Raw genomic sequence first — 22,299 nt, forward strand, 5'->3', positions numbered from 1 at the left:
AGCTGTGTGTGTAATCTAATGGCTCTCATGCATTTCTGATCTGTCTCTTCTCTCTTTCTATGTGTCAGTGTGTTAGTACAATGTCAGAAGCCAGATGAAAGTGTATATACGTCTGTACCCTGATAATCTATCCACATTGTCACCCCACAGAAGTAGATGGAGCATAATGTGTCTGCTTAGAGAGGCCCCGCCCACACCCTGGAATTTAGCACTGAGGAGCCTACAGAGTGAAAGGAGCTAAAACAGCAATAAAACTTATAAAAATTGTAAAGTGAAGGGTTAAAATGATCTTTATTGTGTTAACATCACTAGGGGATTTAGATGTGAAAATTTTCCTTTGTGGGGAAAACCCCTTTAAAGCAGTAAATCTCCATGAATAGCCAACTCGTTGGAAGGCTAATCTATGTATAGCATACCCCATATATTCCTACATCTTATTCTCATGGGAATGGCTCTACAAGCTGGTGGCTGATCATTTCTTCACAACGCCTTGCAGTAGGTCTATGGGGATGGGGAATACGATAGTAGAATTGTTCTCTGCAGCGATTGTATTCAGCGTTTGCAAGTAACGTAATTGTAGCGCTGCAGGGGATTCACATATCACCATGGAGGCTTCCTTCAGAGCCCGGGAGGCATTCATCTCACCTTCAGCTGCTACGACCTAAAACAGTGAAGACATCCGTGTTACTTTATAGTATAAACACACCTTATAGTGGGCACAGGGGGCACAAAGTCATCCCCCAAAGACATCCAACACTCTACATACCACAACAGGGGTAGGAAATGGATAACAATGCACAGCGGAATAGCTGGGTATTGCAAGAAGTATTTTTAAATGATATATGCACAGAATGGCGCTATATGTAAACTATGAGCAAATAGCAAATATACAGACCAATATGGTGAAGCTGTCTAGCTGTGGTGGGCCCCATATAAATTCCCTAACCCATGCGTTTCGCCAGCTGTCTGGTTTCCTCAGGGATCTAGCTGCACTATATTGGTCTGTAAATGGACTATCTGCTCATGGTTTACATATAGCACGTTCTGTGCATATAGTCTGTACATTTACTGTTGTCTTATTCATTTGTACTTTGTTGTGTATAGTTGCATATTGTTTTCTAGGTGTAGCCATTGGATGGGGCGTTCCCACTTGTAATAAAGGACACATCACTAAATACTATAAAGTTGAGGTCATGACAAAACTAGATGATATACATTTTTTGACTGTAAACCCCTTTAAATTATAAAACTAACAGTTCTATACCATCTATTCATTTTATTCATGGAATGAAGCAGCAGTAGATGTCCTGTACAATTACCAGTATGACACTTACCTTGGCTCTGGCCTCTCGTACAGCTTCGGCCTCGGCAGCCATGGCCCTCTGCATTTGCACGGGTAGACGCACATCCCTCATCTCTACGCGGTCAACATTCACACCCCATTGATGTGTAGCGTTATCCAGTATGGACTAGAAGAATCATTGGACAGTATTATTGTCAATCAAGAGAATCATTGGTAGCCCACAGCTCCGGGAAGAAGACGCCCATCTATAGATTGGTTATGTCTATAGTGAAAGGAGCGCCTATTCGACTGTAAAAACTTCTTCTCATAAGATAAGTCAGTCAACAGGGACTAAGTCCTCATACACAGGACCATTTATGGTGCTAGTCACACAAATTGTGTGAGAACAATCAGAACTTATACCTAGGTTTTCGGAATTCAAGCATAAAAAAACAAAAACACTGATCTGTCCTGAAGCCCAAATAGGCCTCGTTCTTAAGGAGTTTAATAAAACTACTCCAGTAATGTCACAGTACAGAGAAAATAATGTGATGTCACAGGATAGAAAATTACCACAATTGAGCCTCTGATAGTAAGTACCGCCCCATAGGTACAACCCCCAGTCTATTTTATACAGAATTTTTTTGTTTCTTTGCTCGTTGTGTTGTGGATTAGAGATGTCACCTGAATGTTGTGGGCAATCTCCTCCCGGTTTGATAAGATGCTGGACAGAGTTTGTGTCCCCAGGATGTTCCTCAGTGTAGTCTGGGCCAGCTGGGAAGTGGCTAAGTGAACATCGTTGACATTGGCCACAGATTTGATGGCATTATCAATCTTGTAGTACACGACCCCATCAACCGTAGTGGTCACAGAATCCTTTGTGAGGACCTACAATAAGATAACATTCATCTCATTTCAGAATAAAAAAAAATTATTTGGTTACCTTTTTTACCAATTTTCTGGAAAGTCGGATTTCAACTTGGAGTTAAAAACAGCAAAGGATATTATAAAATTAAATGTATACCAACATGCTCGTACCACATGACCAGGCCATGGGAGATACACAATCTGATCACTGCCATTGTATGTGTTAGGGCGGCTTTCACATCACATTTATTTCCCTTTGTCGTAACGTTATGTCAAGCGATTTCCCAAAATTTCCTTAGAGGGTTAGGATGTATTCTAATGTATGGACATATAGTGGGATACATCATCAAGTTCCTCCACTTCCCCCCTTAAAGCAGAAGAAAGAATAAAGGATCAGGGTGATCCCCCCCCTCCCCCCCGGTGATGTTACTATTCTTGAACTGGGGACCTCCGTGAGCTCACACTCAAGGGAGACTGGGGGTGTATGCAATACGTTGTAAATAGGATCCAGGTCTGAGCGGCTGTTCCATTCTTTGGGGGAACAATAGGGGTACAACAGGTCCACTAAGAGCCACATGATAAGCAGGTAACATGTTGTGACGGGACAACCCCTTTAAAAAGCAAAGAAAGTAGATACCTGAAGCCCCAGACATTCACAAAAAACCCCAAATATCCTTAAACTTCTACCTTGGTTTTTGTTTATTTCATTTACAATAAAGATTACAATAAGATTACATTTTCAACGTATATTTAACCCCAAAAAATGCTCCAATAATGTCCACCTACCTCTTGTGGAGGGATTGCAAATGATATCACCCTGAGATCTACTTTAATAAAGGTGTCTGTGCAGGGGAGAACGAACATCATCCCTGTGTACAAAGAGAGGAGACGGAATGAAGCCGATATTCTTCACATTAGGTCCAACTACGCTCTACTATGAGCATGGCCTATGGGAACATACCCCTTGTGGATAGTCTAACTGGAGCAGCACCGTACCCACAGTATGACTCTAAGCCTGGAGTCATACTAAGATAGGACACTATAAACAACTTGCTCAGCTCCTCCTGCTCTATAACATGCTGCCTGCATATATGATACTATGTACAATCTGCTCAGCTCCTCCTGCTCTATAACATGCTGCCTGCAGGTAGGATACTATGTACAACCTGCTCAGCTCATCTTGCTCTATAATATGCTGCTTGCAGATAGGAGACTATGTGCAATCTGCTCAGCTCCTTCTGCTCTATAACAATCTTCATTTATATAGCGCCATCAAATTTCGTAGCTTTTTACAAATCATAGGGGGCATAAACAAATATAATACTACATTACACAGTACAAACAGTCATATAGAAAACGCTGCTGATTTAATAGAAGTAATTTTTGCTTGTCTATCAGTCAGGACTTACCCGGCCCCTTGGCTTTTCCTGAGATTATCCGTCCCAGCCTGAACACCACAGCACGCTCATATTCTTTAATAATCTAGGACATTGACATTCAATATATTACATAGAGATGATTACAGGGCAGAGAGTTACAGCTCGTATTCTGCCTCTATAGTTACCTTAACACAGAACCAGATAGATAAAGGGAAGGTGATAGCAGCAAACAGAGCAGATATTATCAGAATGACCCAGCCACAGGCACCAATGTCTCCTCTCCCGGCATCTGAAACACAGATAAAGTAAATGGCAGAAATGTCTCTGGCTTCACTGATAGCCTATAAGTCACTTTTCTTTCCAATAAAAATCTGCTAAATAAATTGGTAAAGGACATACAGGCAATTCTCATACTAGATACAACATAGGTTCATACAAACCTACAGAACCTATTGAATTTGTCAAAACTGTATATTTTATAAGTGCAAGTTTTTCTGGGGTTTCTTAAAATTGGATTTTAAAAATGTTGGGTTGTCATAAGAACAAGGATTAACAATAAAGCTTCATTGCTGACACTTTGGACTGTTACAGCTGATCATTGCAGCCTGGGGCCAAAGTATAGTAAATTACCAACATCCAGAGGACCGTCTCTAACTATGGGTTGTCTGTAATTCAGGTGTTGGGAACTGCCTATATAGGCAATTATGTATTAGATATTTAGTATTACGCTAGTCGTATAGTAGTACAGCACACTGCATGTAGTTGTTCACCTTATCACTAGATGGCAGTATCCTTTTACACTATAAATCACAATGATTACACTCTATTACCAATGTACAGGCAGTCCCTGGGTTACATACAAGATAGGGTCCGGAGGTTTGTTCTTAAAGGGAACCCGTCACCACTATTTTCACAAATACAGCTAGTGACAGGTTCCTATAGAGCTCTAATAACTATTTGACACCCTGCTTGTAGCTAAAAATTATGCCCCTGAGATTCCCATATATTCAACTTTATAGTTTTATCTGGTAACTAAGCATGGCTACATGTAGTCCAGGTGGGCGTGGCCTCCTCGGGCTGAATCCAGCAGCTCCTCCCCATCCCTATCTCTGTATGCTGCTATAATGTCATGTGACCAGGGTGACATCATCGCAGGTCCTATAGCTTTTGTAGCATTAGGAACTGTACACTAAGCATATATGTCATGAAATCACAGCATATTTTATCACATGAAATCACAGCAGCCTGCATGGAGAGGAGTAGAAGTCCATGGAGACTGCTGTGATGGTTTTATGTGGTCAGAAATGTACATGGGGTATAGTTTTCATATTAAGTAGCTCAAGGACCTTTGATGATGTCACCCTGGTCACATGACATTAGGCCACGCCCCCGTGGACTAGCTCCAAAGCTGCATAGATACCAGGCAAGATTATAACTCTGATTTTATGGGGATCTGAGGGGAACAATTTTTAGCTAAAAGCAGGGTGTCAGATAGTTATTAGAGCTCTATGGGAACCTGCCACTACCTGTATTTGTGAAAATAGTGGTGACGGGTTCCCTTTAAGTTGAATTTGTATGCAAGTCGAAACTGTATATTTTATAATTGAAGTTCAGTGACAATTGGAGTTTAATCATTTTTTGCTGTAATGGGACCAAGGATTATCAATAAAGCTTCATTACAGACACCTTACAGCTGATCATTGCAGCCTGGGACTATGGTAAAGCATTCAGAGAGCTTCCCCAGAGGTCACAGTGGGCAGAGTGGTCCGTATGTAACTAGGGGTTGTCTGTAAGTCGGGTGTCCATAAGTCAGGGACCGCCTGTATAATAATAATGTATCAGTGTATAATAATAGTGTATGATAATAATAATTTCCTCTATACAAGAGTAAAGAGTCATAAGGATACAAATGAATGTGAGAATTATGTTTTTAGTGATAATCTGGAAAAATACTATACAAGATTAACGTCCGTATCGTTAACTTCCCGTACCTGTGCACTTTCTAAAAACCTACAAAACATTCACAGCTGAATGTCTGCACATGCCGGACATGGCAAATTTTTGTCCACCAGATCGACATGGCTGTCAAAATACATCATGAGGTCTCAGGCTTTATCATACGCCATAGGGAGAGATTTATCAGAAGTGTCTAAGAGCAGAACTGTTCTAGTTACCCATGGCAACCAATCAGAGCTCAGCTTTCATTTTCCAGCAGCTGTTTATAAAATTTAATTTGAGCTGTGATTGGTTTCCATGGGCAACTAAAACAATTTTACCTCAGAAATTTGTGATAAATCTCCCCCATAGAGTGTAAATGTGGAGATTTGAGTTGTCCTGTGAGGACATTTTGTTTACTATGTTCCAAATCTCAACAATGTCCACATGGAGACTCGGATTGCCGAGATCTTGTGACCTGTGTGGATCAGGTGTGCACAACATCCTTACTACTCTGCGAGATACCAACCTGGTGACCCTATTGCCCTACCTTTCCCCATTCCCCAGCAGCTCCTCCTCCTCTCTGCTTCTGCTGTGTGTAGCAATGAAGCCGGCAGGAGGGATGACATCATCACATGGTGCCTGCAGTTTATGCTACATACAGCACATCCAGAGGAATAGTGATAGAGAGAGGCGGCAGCTTCCTGCACCATCACATACCTCCCAAAAGTCCTGGATCCAGAGATGACCCTAAATGTCCCAGAACATACCACGCAGGACAGAGCCCAAAGACCAAGACTGTCCCACTGGATCCAAGACAGTTGGGAGGTATGCATCATCTCCAAAAGTGATAGGGATAAATTTAGGGCAGAATTTCTCCAAACATTGTAGTTAATATTCCAGTTGCTGTTATTTGCATTGTCTAGAGTAAAAACACAGGTAATCCCACAGTATATGTTGATATGCTGCCCAATTCCTCCAATTTTGAAACACAACAAATCAATGGGAAGGGACTTGGCTCGATCACATATGATTTTGCAATGAAATGCTTGCGTTTGGGAATGAGCACCACATTTTGCATGTGAACAATGCTAATCAGGAGGTGCTTGTTCCCGATCCCATGCATTTGAGTGCAAATGCATATGTTATCGAGCCAAGCCCCTACCTGTTGAGTTTTTCAAAATACTATTGAAATGCACCATGTGAATGCTCCCAAAGGGCTGAAGGTTTTGTTGTGACATATGACAGAGATTTAGTGACATCTCATGGACTATGCTGGTAATGTACATTACAGCAGCATAGCCTTCAGCAAGCGTACCTCCCAAACCAGCCTGATGGCAGTAAAGTAATGCAGATATGCAGAACACGGAGGAATGCTATAGAACTGATGCAATATGTTGCTCCAGGAGTAGTATATATGTGAGGACAATATACAATATACTTTCTGCTTCCTATATAGTGTAGTGTACTGGAGGCAGATTCTTGTTAGGTAAATGATAAGCAGTTTTTTGCTCAGAAATTTTTACCTCCACTTAACCTCTAAGAACTTCATAGGAAACACATGCAACATCCCCCACCGGGGCCTAGCCATTTCTTGGGGCCTGGAGACAGCCGGGACCCGGAATACCTGAGTGGCTGGCGGTTGCGGCCTAGGCACGCTAGTGTCACGGTGCTTGGTATGGGGAACCGGAGGGCTGTCCTACAGCCTGGCAGGTCTCCAGCAGAGTGGTGTTGGCAAGAAATGATGAGGGAAAGGCTGCTCCCTGGGGCAACCCTTTGGGGCCTGGAGTATAAGTCCCTTTGTAGTGGACAGGGTGCCCGTGATGGTGACAGCCGTAGTAGCAGGGACCAGACGGAGGCAGACGTTGAACAAAAGTAACTTACAGTTCTTTATTGAACCGACAGGAACAGTAGATAAAGTGCCTTGACAAATAGTCGAATGCTGGAGATGCAGTTGGAGAGGGAGCCACAGGAGTAGATCACCAGCCTGGATGCAAGGGCAGGCTGGGAAGTAGCTGTGTCCTAGTAGGATGCTTCAGCTTGTCCTGGGTTTCTTCAGATATCACCCAGGAAGGTAGGATCCTCTCACTAACTCACTTACTCCACTCAGGCAGGGAGTGGAGCTCTCCTGCTCTGGTCTGACTTGCTAGCTGCACTGTACTGACTCTTCTAAGTCTCTAATCCACTAACTCTAGAACTTTCCTGACCAGGGGTTTTATTACTCCCACTGGTCAGGTGGTGGTTCCTCCTCCAATTGCATCCCAGCTTACAGATACAATATATGAACAGCTGATTGGTTGCTGGAATTACATCACATTCAACACTTAACTCCTGCCTTACCAGGCAGGATCTACCGCTGCAGTGTTCCCCTGTAGGGACCTGCTGTGGGGTTCATCAGACCCTACACAGGTTGCAAGCTACATGGTGGGACGTATTCACAACAACCCCTCTGCCTTGCATCGGCAGGGGTGTTGCACACACACCTGCATAATTTGAAGAACTTAGTATTTGTGAGTGCAGTTCTTAGCTCAGGTAAAATAATTAAATATGGTACATAGGAAAATATTACGAGCAGGGGCGTAACTACAGGTGTAGCAGGCATAGCATCTGTTATGGGGCCCGCACTGTTGCAACAATAAAGAATGAAGGTGGTGTACCATTAAATACATATTATGCTGCATACTGTACACCAAAATATGTATATAACAGTGCACATCTTTTTATAGTACACACCTGAGCCAGCATCACAGATAAGAAATGTCAGGAGGGAGGATGGCAAGACTAGGAATCTCTCATTTCTACTACTGCCGTCTAGTTTCCTACTAGGACATTACTGTATGAGTGTATAATTGTATATATCAGTGTGCATGAGTCTAGAAATATGTTACAAGTTACAAGTTAATTTTCTGGGGATAGGAAGTATGCATGTTTTAGCCAAACATAGTGTGGGATATAGTTTGGATAGTGCTATGGGAACCTGTCACTAGGTTTATTAGTGAAAATCTTGTGACAGGTTCCCTTTAAAGCATAACTAAATTTTTTATTTAAAGTTATATAAATGAATAGTGCAGATAATAGTAAATTCTGTAATATGCTTTACTATAGAGATCTGTTCCTGTGTCCTTTTTTCCCGCTCCTTTTAAGCAATTTTTTAGCTTTATTACCTGAATCCAGAAAGTAAGAGTTCTCCTTATGGAGAGTTTTCACATTAAGGCCGCCTTGTAGATGTGTAGAGACTAATAGCCATTGATGCTCCACTAGGAAATTCTTGGAAGTATGCAAATATGTTTTCCAAGGTGTTAAATGGAAAACAATGCCAGCTTTTGTTACCTTGAAAGGCAGCCCCCTTATCACCAAGTATGACTTACAAGAAGTCCAATAATAGAATGTGGGATTAAGCCAAACCAGTATTTCGACTTGGTTGGGTCTCCTTAGTACAGTGTAGGGAACTGGTTTAGCGGTGTTAGAGGCTTTGTCGGGGTTTGCAAATTAAGGCCGCCTTATGGGGTTTCGCTCAACCCCACACCATGTTTTTAGACTTCTTGTAGGTCATACTTGTGACCTTGTGATGTTAAGGGGGCTGCCTTTCAAGGTAGCAAAAGGAGACATTGTTTTCCATTTAACACCGTGTAAAACATTTGCATCCTACTCTGTATCCACTGACAGCAAAGACATAAGGGAACCTGATAAAAAATGTGTAATACCTTAAGTCTTTACAGACAGTCCCTGGATAGTGTAATCTCATCAGAGAGCGGAATCATCAAGCTAAATATTCTCTAGATATGGAAAGATAATTATTGGTCTCCTTATCTGTCTGAATTGGACAGACCTCAGAAGCTTTTCACATCTCACTACAGGAGAAAGAGCAGAAAAAAAGACAGAGACTATTGTACTTTATATTATATAACAAATTTTACTATTATCCCCAAATCTAATAATTTTTTAATACAACATATTTTCTTTGAAAGTTTTGTTACTTTATATGGGAATAATTTTAGCCCTTTCCCACATATGACTTTATACCCTGAAAACTAGAGATAAGGAAATGTGTCAGAAAAGCAGAACCCAAAGCAGCCCCAAGCCCTCTTTCTGCATTTCCGGTAAACAGCTGATTTTAGCAGGGCAGGTCCTGTCTCTGTAAATAGTGCTTCTTTGTCAAGGACCTGCTCAACCTGTCTGCATAGTCTCTCCGGGCTATGGTTTAATTATAATTAGTCAGAAAACTATCATTTAAGTATTCCTGTGGATTAGTGCTGTAAATGATAACCGGACAACTTCCTGGGTGGAATACGTAGGCGTAGCTGAAACCCAAGAATAAAAACACAAAAAAGATGGATAGAACCTGTAGACAGATGTGAGGCAATAAACAGGAATAAAGCAGCACTCCATTCAGGCCAAGATACTGGTAAAAGGAACGTTTCGGCTCAAACTTAGCCTCTCATGTAGGGAGAAAGGCTCAATTGAAGCCAATATGTTTTTGCTGTGCACTATGGAATAAAAGAGCCACTTTTACCACTACATTGGCCTGACAGGAGTCCTGCTTTATCCCTGTATGTAAATGGATAGAGATAGGAGATAAATAGATAGATGGATTCTGCTAGTTGTGGGAAAAGTAACTTGTTTTTATTAACCCACGTGTCACTCAATGGAAAACACTTGAAAAAGTCCTAAGGGAGGATTGAAATGGCGCTAAACATGGGCCAACGCTAGATGACCTTCACTGCATCTGTGGGAGTGCTGCACCCTTCTTACAGTTGATTATCTTACACTTGTATAAAAGGTTTTATCGCTGGCATTATCAGATTGCTTGATCCCATTTACTTCACTACTGGATAACAAGAACCTGTGCCAGATACAGAGTATTATTAGGAAATGAGATGGCAGAGAGGAGAAACACCTGGAAGTAAACTCCGAATTCCAGTGCTCTGGTATCGCTGAGATCGCTGAGAATTCACATATTCTGAATTACCAGTAAGTCCTCATATACTTTCTGCTGTAAGAATTTTTGTTGTCACCTCTAAGTTATTGATAACCACCATAGCTTAGTTCTCTGAGATTTAAGTAAACTCTTCTCCTCTTATCTGGCTATATACATAAGAGAAAGAATATCAAAAGTCTTAAACGTTTATCTCAATTTTCAACAGACTTTGAAGAAAGCAATATTCCCTTATGTGTACATAAAGGGGAACATGGCTTCTGGATATTATTGGGGGGGGGGAGACTTATTAATCCATTTGCGGTAGAATTCTGTTTTGATTGATATTAAAAAAAAGTCTAAAAAGTCACATTAATTAAGGCTTTTAGACCGGTTTTTGATACATTCTGGAGTTAGAGGCGGGGCTTTTGAAAAAGGGGTGTGGCCTTGTGGAAAAATAAATAATAAATAAGATGCCACATTTTGATACACAAAATAGAACAACTATTAGAAGATGCAAAGTAAGACACAACACAAACACCAGATTTAGCAAAACATTGATAAATTTGATGCAGAAGAAGACTAGCTGTACTGGTGTACTCTGCGCCACTATGATAACACCCCCATTCTGCAGTCTAACTGAGTTTTCAGTCCTTTCTGTGCTGATAGGTGGAGACAAAGCTGCTGTGACTCACTATTCCCCCTCCTTCCTCCATAGTTTGATATAATCTGACTCCTCAGTCAGATATCTAACAAGTTAACAAGAGATGTCATAGTGAAAGGCAGATTAGAAAGGTAAGAAGAAGGATCATAACAACCAAAGTAAGTGGGGAAAGAGGCGCTTTTGTATGATAACATATATTGAAACATTTCTGGTGTTTAAATGAAATCTACCATCAAAATCAAGCTTGGATAAACCAGGGACACTCAAAGATCCAGGCACCCTACGCTATTCTCTTTATATGTTATACACAGCCTCCTCCCTTCTAAAATCAACTTTAAAAATGATGCTAATAAACCAGAAAGATTCTGGGGTGTGTTACCAGAGCCCCTTTGTGCTGTAGCTTCTTTCCCCCTCCATTGTGTGCTGAAACTTCTTCTGCCACACTTATGGGCTGAGGAAGGGGTGAAATGCTGAGGGAGCAGGGAGACTGTGTAACAGCCTGTGAAGCTGCGGCCCAAAAGGGTTTTGGCAATACCCCCAGGTGCCCTTCAGGATCATTAGCATAAGTTTAAGTGTTTTTAGAAGGAATGAGGCCATGAATAACAAATATAAAAAAAGATTGACAGTCACGCTTGACTTTGATGGTAGATTTCCTTGAGATTGCTGTAATGTTAGCAACTGTTTAAAGATTTGTCTCCTCTTCTGACTTGATTGCTTGAGCATTATTATTCTTCCTAGTCAAATGGCTGAGACCCCACGCGAGCAGGCATGGTCTAATATGATTGGGCTGTGCCAGATATCTGTATGGGCACAACCTATTGACAAGATGTTATACTAATTCAAATGTATTATTTATTAGAAACAAGAGAACTCATTCCAATTCTAAAATAGTGTGGAGCTGTTATCTTATGGGATTCTAGAAGGAACCTATAAAAATCTATAGCATTTGTACAGTGCAGTGCGATAGGACATCTGATGGGAATTCATCAAACTCAAAACCTCTTTCTGCTTAAAGGGATTTACCCACAGAACTGTGGATAGGGCCTAACTTGCTGATTGGTGGGGTCTGAGTGATCACACCCCCATAGATCACAAGAACAGGGATCCAAGATACCTCTGTCCTAGGGGTGTAACTACAATGGTGGCAGCCATAGCAGCTGCTATGGGGCCCACAGCTTCAGAGGGTCCCGGTATCTCGGGTATGTGAATATGCTCTATGTGTGTATTTGTGATGTGATGTGATGTATATGCATATGTGATGTGTATACGCTGTATGTATATTTTTTAAGGGGTAAGTGGGGCCCAATTCAAAAGTTCACTAAGGGGCCCTGCCTCTCCTAGTACACCATTGCTCTATCGGACCACTCAATGCAGCACATGTCCGTTCTGCACCGTTCATCTCTAATGAGCTGACGGGGATTGCTGAAGAATGAATGTTGTTTATTACTTTGAGACTGGTACGTTTCCATTAATTTAATTATCCGAAACATCTTCTTAAAGGAAAGCAAACTACATATACTTACCTGTGCTCCTCTTCATCCCGATCCCAGTGCTTCTTTAATGTTGACACGCCGGGATTGCTTGAGAAAAAAAAAATTAGCAGCCAGGAGAGCGGGGACGAGATGTCCTGTGTTCCGGGCTGCTATTTATGCACGCCGCTCTCACATCACGTGAGAGGCCCATGCTGGAAGAGGGAGGTGCGGGGGCGTTCGTATTTAGCAGCCTGGGGCGCCAGACATCTCGTCCCCACGCTTCGTGCTGCTAATTATAGGTCTTTACTCCAGGTGATCCTGGCATGTCAATATTATAGAAGGCCACAGCCGGGATTGGGATGCAGAGGAGCGCAGGTGAGTATTTGCAGTGTATTTGTAGTTTTCTGTCAAACAGTTAACGGCATTAGAAATGGCAATATAAGAGTGCATAAAAAAGTACTGCCAACCCTATGGTAGATGTCATCAAAGCACTTACCAACCAACTGATCCTTTGACTCCGTCTTGTGTACAGGGACATGGGACTCCGGATTCATTTCCATGGTTTCCTGTATAGATAGTAGAGGTTATATGTAGGCAAGTATCTTACAACCTGCAGAACTAGATCACAAAGGCATAGTATAAAGTATAATCTAGCCTCTAGGAATCAGTAAATCTTGTGTACGATTTACTGAGCAGATCTTTGGATGACTAGTCCCTCTCCTAAATTATGGGCAAGGGCAAAGACTGGTAGAAGTAGGCAGCGCTCTACCCTATAGCGCACAGATAATATAATATAGATTTGCAAACTGTGTGTTTTCTGCCTTTATGGTTATTAGCTCTTGGTCAGGAACGTTTCATTTCTAGAATAATATCACATTACTGTACAGATTTTATTAACACAGTGCAGCCAATGGGGGGGGGGGTCTTCTCATGGATTTTGTTTCTTGTGGTTGTTGATCCTACACCGCTTTTGAATGTGTCCGATTCATATTATTATCTCACATGATACGTTTAATTTGGATTGGTGTTTCTTGCTGCCTTTACACCAGGAGGGCACTTAGTAGTTTTAGGACGTATTGGTGGGAATTTATTAACTTGTGTCATAGAATATGACTGTAGCGTTTCCTGTAATAGGTTGAAGGGGTTGGCCACTTTACCTCATGTAATGTGGATGTGTGGGAGGCAGGATATTAGGTAATTTACCAATATACATCTATTAATAGTTCTGCTCCGCTTTCTTGATCGATACAGTGAAACATCCTGTCTTTTACCTCATCAGCCGGACATTCCTGACCATAAAATGGGCGCAGATGGAGGGTCATGTGATCTCTATATGTTCATGAGCAATCACCCTACCAGGACCCTATATTAGTATTACTAAACACATACTTATGGTCCTGGAAGGGTGATTGTTCATGGACAATTAGAGATCACATGACCCTCCATCTGCAGCCATTTTATGGTCAGGAATTTCTGGCTGATGAGGTAAGAAACAGGAGGCTTCACTTTACATATCAAGAAAGCGAAGCAGAACTATTAATAGATGTATATTGGTAAATTACCTAATATTCTGCCCTCAACACATTACAAAAACATGAGGTAAAGTGTCCAATGGCAGAACAGGCAGTCCTCAGGTTATATACAAAATAGGTTCTGTAGGTTTGTTCTTAAGTTGAATTTGTATGCAAGTCAGAACCATATATTTTACAATTGTAACCCCAGCCAAAATTTTTTGGGTCTCTGTTACAATTCGATTTGAAAACTTTTGGATTGTTTTAAGAACCAGGATGTTAGTGATGATAACATCCCGGATAATAGTGGGTTGTTATATATATATATGGTAAGTATAGTTCCTCAAATTTGTTTTAAGACATATATGTAATGTATAATACATGTATGAGGCACATGTGAAGTTAATAAACGTTACCCGATTTAAAAAAAAAAGAATCCGGTCAGTAAGTTATTGTGCACCTAAATGGGAAATCTCAAATCATAAATCCGGCACCAAGCAAGAGATCATTCAGAAAGACAAGGGAGAATTTGCTGCAGCAAATCAACGAGTGATTTCGAAAAAAGTCAATTTGGTGTAAAAAGAGAGTGTGCAAAACACCAAAAAATTGTGTTCCATTGTAGAAGACCCACTGCAGTTTTATGATAAATGCCCTTGCCTTTACATGACAGCAGCCAGAGCCTTATCCCCGCAGTTGCAATCTAAGTGTGACACACAGAACCCCATTACCATCATGCTGTAAGGAAAAAATAACTTATTTTTCACACTAACCCAGTTTTGTCCTCTAGGAGGGAATGTTCCTGGCCTGACATCCCCCCCTCCCTCCCCCGACTACACAATGTAGTACAGCACTGTACAATTGTAGCTAATCCATGTTCTCTGAGCAAGTCTGAACATAGGATAATAACCCTAGACACCTCATCTACAAAAATTGAAACTAAAGTCACATATATGTATCTTTCTAGCATTAAAGTGGATGATTAACCAATATCTGCACATGGAAAACTAGAATATCCAATGACCTGAGCTCTACTCGTAGTAGTCTGTACTTACATGCGGCTGCTGCTCTGAGGAGGTGTGGGAGTTTGCTTCCTCGTCTCAGCTCTTTTCCATGGTGTGTACACGCCTCTTACACATTAGTATGTTGTCACCAACATGGATCTGCTTTGGTTTGTTTTAGAGCGATACAGACTGAGGGGAATTCATTTCTATAGAGACTGCAGTCACCATAGTGTCCTACACCTCACTGTGTATAGTAATGGCCATACATCACAGTCCAATGTCACAGAATCTCAGCTCTATCAATCACTACATAGAGCCGGAACCAGAAACACAGGTTTTTTAAAAATCTTTTGTTTTGTCCACAAGTAAAACATGACACAAAAGAATGGCAGAAAATTCAGCGAGGCTAGAAAGTGCCACCACATGGATCCACACTGATTATATAGGTAAGTATGACCACACAGGTGACCAGACATATTTCACGTGTTCTGTGTCATTTCTTACATGTCTGACCATCATTAGATATGTGGTTTATTATAAGGCATTGGAATAGAAGGGGTTACCTTACATGAGGCGGCTATGCATCGTCTACACATGACACTCAGAAGTAAGAGCTCTGTGTGACATCCGCTGTTTGCTTGGCTTAGATTGTTGATTTTTAGATGGTTATTGCTCAATCGCACCATTTACAATATTCTGTCTTGTTATATAAGTTATGGATTATAAAAATAAATATATTGTAAGTAATAATGATGGATATAGTGTATATCATAAATATAAATAAGTACTATAGATATTCTATAAATTGTCATCACATTGGATACACGCGCTCTTGATTTTTTTTCTATCCCTTTTTGTCAGAAGACTCCTCAAGAATAAAAGGTTTCTACACCGTGTCCTGCTGTTATTTTAAGACTACTAGGTATTTCGTTTTCAATCATGACGTCATCACAGGTCCTTCAACCGCCGATGCTGCAGCTCCTGCCGGGGAAAGCAGTGAGTGACTGCACATGTTCTAATTGCGATTTGTGTCCGGAGGACACAGATCGCGATGAGAGAGGGAAAGAATCTCCCGGGCAGCGGGGCAGATATCCTGCTGACCCGGGGACCCGAGTGGGCCCCTTCAGTACCCCGGGGCCCCGGCACTTGCTCGGGTTAGCCGGGTGCTGGCACCGGGCCTGCACCCGGACACACACTGCCGATAGCTACTGCTAGCATACAGACACAATGCCGATAGCTACTACTAGCCCACAGACACACACTGCCGATAGCTACTGCTAGCATACAGACACAATGCCGATAGCTACTACTAGCCCACAGACACACACTGCCGATAGCTACTGCTAGCATACAGACACAATGCCGATAGCTACTACTAGCCCACAGACACACACTGCCGATAGCTACTGCTAGCATACAGACACAATGCCGATAGCTACTACTAGCCCACAGACACACACTGCCGATAGCTACTGCTAGCATACAGACACAATGCCGATAGCTACTACTAGCCCACAGACACACACTGCCGATAGCTACTGCTAGCATACAGACACAATGCCGATAGCTACTACTAGCCCACAGACACACACTGCCGATAGCTACTGCTAGCATACAGACACAATGCCGATAGCTACTACTAGCCCACAGACACACACTGCCGATAGCTACTGCTAGCATACAGACACAATGCCGATAGCTACTACTAGCCCACAGACACACACTGCCGATAGCTACTGCTAGCATACAGACACAATGCCGATAGCTACTGCTAGCCCACAGACACACACTGCCGATAGCTACTACTAGCCCACAGACACACACTGCCGATAGCTACTGCTAGCATACAGACACAATGCCGATAGCTACTACTAGCCCACATACACACACTGCCGATAGCTACTACTAGCCCACAGACACACACTGCCGATAGCTACTGCAAGCCCACAGACACACACTGCCGATAGCTACTACTAGCACACGGACACACAATGCCGATAGCTACTGCTAGCCCACAGACACACACTGCCGATAGCTACTGCTAGCACACAGACACACACTGCCGATAGCTACTACTAGCACACGGACACACAATGCCGATAGCTACTACTAGCCCACAGACACACACTGCCGATAGCTACTACTAGCCCACAGACACACACTGCCGATAGCTACTACTAGCCCACAGACACACACTGCCGATAGCTACTGCTAGCATACAGACACAATGCCGATAGCTACTGCTAGCCCACAGACACACACTGCCGATAGCTACTACTAGCCCACAGACACACACTGCCGATAGCTACTGCTAGCATACAGACACAATGCCGATAGCTACTACTAGCCCACATACACACACTGCTGATAGCTACTGCTAGCATACAGACCCAATGCCGATAGCTACTACTAGCCCACAGACACACACTGCCGATAGCTACTGCTAGCCCACAGACACACACTGCCGATAGCTACTGCTTGCACACGGACACACACTGCCAATAGCTACTGCTAGCCCACAGACACACACTGCCGATAGCTACGGCTAGCCCACAGACACACACTGCCGATAGCTACTGCTAGCACACAGACACACACTGCCAATAGCTACTACTAGCACACGGACACACAATGCCGATAGCTACTGCTAGCCCACAGACACACACTGCCGATAGCTACTACTAGCCCACAGACACACACTGCCGATAGCTACTGCTAGCCCACAGACACACACTGCCGATAGCTACTACTAGCCCACAGACACACACTGCCGATAGCTACTACTAGCCCACAGACACACACTGCCGATAGCTACTACTAGCCCACAGACACACACTGCCGATAGCTACTACTAGCCCACAGACACACACTGCCGATAGCTACTACTAGCCCACAGACACACACTGCCGATAGCTACTACTAGCCCACAGACACACACTGCCGATAGCTACTACTAGCCCACAGACACACACTGCCGATAGCTACTACTAGCCCACAGACACACACTGCCGATAGCTACTACTAGCCCACAGACACACACTGCCGATAGCTACTACTAGCCCACAGACATTCACACGGTAACACGGCTTAGCAGTAATTCCCCTCTCCAGAGGTATGGGATTGTATAGAGCACAAGGAAAAACTTAAAGGACTATTTAATATGCAAAATAGGCACAATGCTTAATGGTTACAAAAAGGGCAAAATAACAGACATACTAACAGCAAACAGTAAAATAAAAAGGGATAAAATAAAAGAAAAGACAGAACTCTTACTAATTATATTGGCAGAGATCCGCGGTGGAGAAAACTGATGAAAATTCTGGAAGTCCTGCTTGAATGCAATCCCCGTGGACAATACCCATTCAATGGTAACAGGGTACTTTTAACTAAACACTTGATCCGCCCCCTCGGTCATGTCAGAGGGGTGTGGCTACACCTTAATCAACCTGGAAAGTTAAGGACATATTCCTAATTTATGTTATATCTTTTCACATAGGTCTCCTGAGAAAAAGATATACCCACCACATTTCCCAGCATGAATTCACAAATATAACAATACCAAACACCATTATTAACCCCTTAAGGACACAGGTTTTTTTCGCTCATTTCTCGCTCTCCACCTTCAAAAATCCATAACTTTTTCATTTTTACGTGTACAGACCTGTGTGAGGGCTTATTTTGTGTGTAACAAATTTTACTTTCCCGTAATGTTATTTATTTTAACATGCCGTGTACTGCGAAGCTGAAAAAAAAATCCAAATGTGGAAAAATTGAAAAAAAAAAACCGCACGTGGGTCACGCTCTTGTGGACTCAGTTTTTACGACTTTGACTGTGCACTCAAAATAACACCTCAGCTTTATTCTTTGGTTCGGTGCGATCGCGGTGATACCAAACTTATATAGGTTTTATTGTGTTTTAATACATTTTCAAAAATTAAACGAATGTGTACAAAAAAGAAAAAAACATTTTTGCCACCTTCTGAAGCTAATAACTTTTTCATACTTTGGCGCACGGAGCTGTATGAGGTGTCATTTTTTGCGAAATGAGCCGACGTTTTCATTTTGAGGTCTGTGCGACATATTGATCATTTTTTATTCCATTTTTTATGTGATGTAAGAAGGTGTAAAAGTCGCATTTCGGACATTTGGGCGCCATTTCCCGTCTCGGAGGTCACCGCCGGCCGTAACCTGTTAAATATTATTGATGAACATCCATATGGCTTTACTATATAATGGTCTCTGTGTTAGCTGGTCATAAAGGAATGTTATCATATATGGTTAAGGACAAGGCCAATGGATGAAGTTGGCTCATAATGCAAGTCTATAGGACTGTAGTCTTTATAAGTGACTCTGTCCAAGGGGGATGGGCACATTGAGCATATCACACACACCAAGCTCGCTCACACTCTGACATATGGAGGAGATTTAAGGACACAAGATGGAAATGAATGGATGAAGAAAGACCAACACAAGATGATGAAACCTTCACCAGAACATAATTTCATGGACTGACTGACTTTACCACATGACTAATAATCTGCACAAGTATTCTGTATTCTGCAACCTGGACGACGACAATAAACGTAACTTTTTATAATAATTATCCTGAGTCCTTCTATTTTTAGAAGAATGTATTAAAGGACACGGGAAAGATTTAATATTCAATACGATATTTTATTACATTTGGCGAGCCAGCCTGCGACTTTGTTTTTTAAATTTTTTTAGATTCTCCTAACACTTGCAAAGGGGGGAATTCCAATTGACTCTCATGTTGGTGCAAGTGTTAGAGAAATCAACAAAGAAGAATCTATAGGAGTGATGCCCGTGATCTTTCCCAGACGCACTACAGACGGCGGCCTGAGGAGGACAATAGGTGCCAGGATTCCAAGGTTATAAGTATCCCCTGACGAAGCCCGCCGAGTCGGGCGATACGCGTGGGACGTTTCTTCTTTCCCCAGACTGAACCCTAGCTCTGCACCTTACTCTCTTGTGATTTGCTCACTTTGGACCTGGCCTCTTATTGATTATTTTTGAGGAAATAGTGTCTTACTTCTTGGTCCTATATATACAGGCGGTCCCCTACTTAAGAACACCTGACTTACATACGACCCCTAGTTACAAACGGACCTCTGTATTTTAGTAATTTACTGTACTTTAGCCTTAGGCTACAATAAACAGCTGTAACAGTTATCAGAGGTGTCTGCAATTAAGATTTATTCTTAATCCTGGTTCTTATGCCAACCCAACATTTTTAAAATCCAATTGTCACAGAGACCAAAAAAATTTGGACCGGGGTTACAATAATAAAGTATACAGTTCCGACTTACATACAAACTCAACTTAAGAACAAACCTACAGACCCTATCTTGTATGTAACCCGGGGACTGTCTGTATATATATTTTTGTGTATTACTTATATCTACTTACCTTTATTTCGTTTTATATGGTGGTTCTACCATCTATACATGTGGTTCCTCTGGGGAAATCGTGTGATATGTACCCAAATTCCCTTTTTTGGGGGTTTTTAAGTATGTTTTAATGTATATATCAATAAAGTTTATTCTGTGTCATTCATACACATCTCCTTCTTTGTTTCTTGCATTGTTACTTTTTGGATGTGTGACCACACTTCTCTATGGTACACTGTTACCCCAATCTTCTTAACCCCTTAAGGACGCAGGGTATTTTCGCTAATTTCTCGCTCTCCATCTTCAAAAATACATAACTTTTTCATTTTTCCGTGTACAGAGCTGTCTGAGGGCTTATTTTGTGCGTAACAAATTTTACTTTCCCATGATGTTATTTATTATTCCATGCCATGTAGTGGGAAGCCGCAAAAAAATTCCAAATGTGGAAAAATTGAAAAAACTGCATGTGCGTCATGTTCTTGTGGGCTCAGTTTTTACGACTTTCACTCTGCGCTCCAAATAACACCTCTACTTTATTCTTTGGTTCGGTGCGATCGCGGTGATACCAAATTTATATAGGTTTTATTGTGTTTTAATACATTTTCAAAAATTAAACGAATGTGTACAAAAAAGAAAAAAAAAATTTTGCCATCTTCTGACGCTAATAACTTTTTCATACTTTGGCGCATGGAGCTGTGTGAGGGGTAATTTTTTGCGAAATGAGCCAACGTTCTCATTGCTACCGTTTTGAGGACTGTGCAACATTTTGATCATTTTTAATTACATTTTTTATGTCATCTAAAAAGGTGTAAAAGTCGCGTTTTGGACATTTGGGCGCCATTTGCCATTCCGGAGGTCACCGCCGTCAATAACCGTTTTTATATTTTGATAGATCGGGCATTTTGGGACGCGGCGATACCTAATGTGTCTGTGATTTTTACTATTTATTATATTTTATATCAGTTCTAGGGAAAGGGGGGTGATTTGAACTTTTAATATTTTATTATTTTTTTACATTTTTGAAACTTTTTTTTTTCTTTTTTTTCCCACTATTTCTTAGACCCTCTAGGGTACATTAACCCTAGATGATCTGATCGCTCCTGCCATATACTGCAATACTGCTGTATCGCAGTATATGGCATTTCTGCTCACTATACATTACAATGAGCCACAGGCTCATTGTAATGCATATGCAGAAGCCATGTATCCTCGGGTCAAACGAAGACCCGAGGCTACCATGGCAACCGATCGCCGCCCCCCGATGACGTTCGGGGGAGCGGCGATCGGAGGTAAGATGGCGGCGCCCACGCGCCGCCAAATTTAAAGTGCCGCCGGCGACTTTGCCGGCGGCAAAGAAAAGGTTAACACCCGCGATCGGTGCACGCGGGTGATAGCGATGGGTCTTTGCTGCGATATGCAGCAAAGCCCATCTCTGTATGAAGAAGGCTCAGCCCGTGAGCCTTCTTCATACAACCTTCACAGCTCCGTGGCGGATATATCCGTCACGGAGCGTGAAGGGGTTAAGCACAAGTATGGAAATGATTGATTCTTTTACGAAGAAATGTAACTTCGAGTGTAAGTCTGTCTCTAGTGATCAGTCAGATCTAGAAACTGTTTGGTTAAGTTTATATGATGAATGTCAAAAGGAGAATAAAAAGATAGAAAGTAAACGTGTTTCTGTCAGTAAAGACAAAGAGAAATTGAGGAACATTCTGCAGATGGTAAAAGTCTATCATCAGGCAGTGCTGGACAGATCCATAGTCAGGAGCACAAGTTCTACTCTTAATACAGATAATGTGATCTGTGAGGAGATGGATAGTGCAGGTAATACATGTGATGATGTAACTCAGCAGAATGACCAGGGA

The 22,299-nt window shown here is 42.0% G+C and overlaps 1 protein-coding gene across 4 annotated transcripts; it reads right to left on the bottom strand.

The window, feature by feature from the left end:
• Positions 1–264: 264 nt before the first annotated feature.
• On the bottom strand, positions 265–18,387 carry LOC140117583 (stomatin-like). Of its 4 annotated transcripts, none has more exons than XM_072134451.1 (8): positions 18,300–18,387; positions 13,011–13,080; positions 3,714–3,817; positions 3,559–3,631; positions 2,936–3,018; positions 1,967–2,170; positions 1,335–1,469; positions 265–661 (listed from the first exon to the last, which is right to left on the bottom strand). In XM_072134451.1, the coding sequence occupies exons 2-8, from the start codon at positions 13,072–13,074 to the stop codon at positions 473–475; spliced, it is 852 nt and encodes a 283-aa protein (XP_071990552.1). In that variant the 5' UTR covers positions 13,075–13,080; positions 18,300–18,387; the 3' UTR covers positions 265–472. The 4 variants fall into 4 exon arrangements, with proteins under 4 accessions (XP_071990552.1, XP_071990551.1, XP_071990550.1 ...); XM_072134450.1 differs by lacking the exon at positions 18,300–18,387 and adding an exon at positions 15,078–15,276; XM_072134449.1 differs by lacking the exons at positions 13,011–13,080; positions 18,300–18,387 and adding an exon at positions 6,014–6,038.
• Between the last annotated feature and the right edge of the window lie 3,912 nt (positions 18,388–22,299).

The sequence above is a fragment of the Engystomops pustulosus genome, chromosome 2 (genome assembly GCF_040894005.1).
Source record: "Engystomops pustulosus chromosome 2, aEngPut4.maternal, whole genome shotgun sequence".
Taxonomy (NCBI): Eukaryota; Metazoa; Chordata; class Amphibia; order Anura; family Leptodactylidae; genus Engystomops; species Engystomops pustulosus.

What these genes read in the sequence shown, in the direction of transcription:
- LOC140117583 (XM_072134451.1), bottom strand. Translation starts at nt 13,074, where the DNA reads ATGGAAATGAATCCGGAGTCCCATGTCCCTGTACACAAGACGGAGTCA. An exon ending in AGGAAAAGCCAAGGGGCCGG is followed by an intron (nt 3,019 to 3,558) that starts GTAAGTCCTGAC and finishes CTTTGTACACAG; the next exon opens with GGATGATGTTCGTTCTCCCC. An exon ending in TACGAGAGGCCAGAGCCAAG is followed by an intron (nt 662 to 1,334) that starts GTAAGTGTCATA and finishes TCACTGTTTTAG; the next exon opens with GTCGTAGCAGCTGAAGGTGA.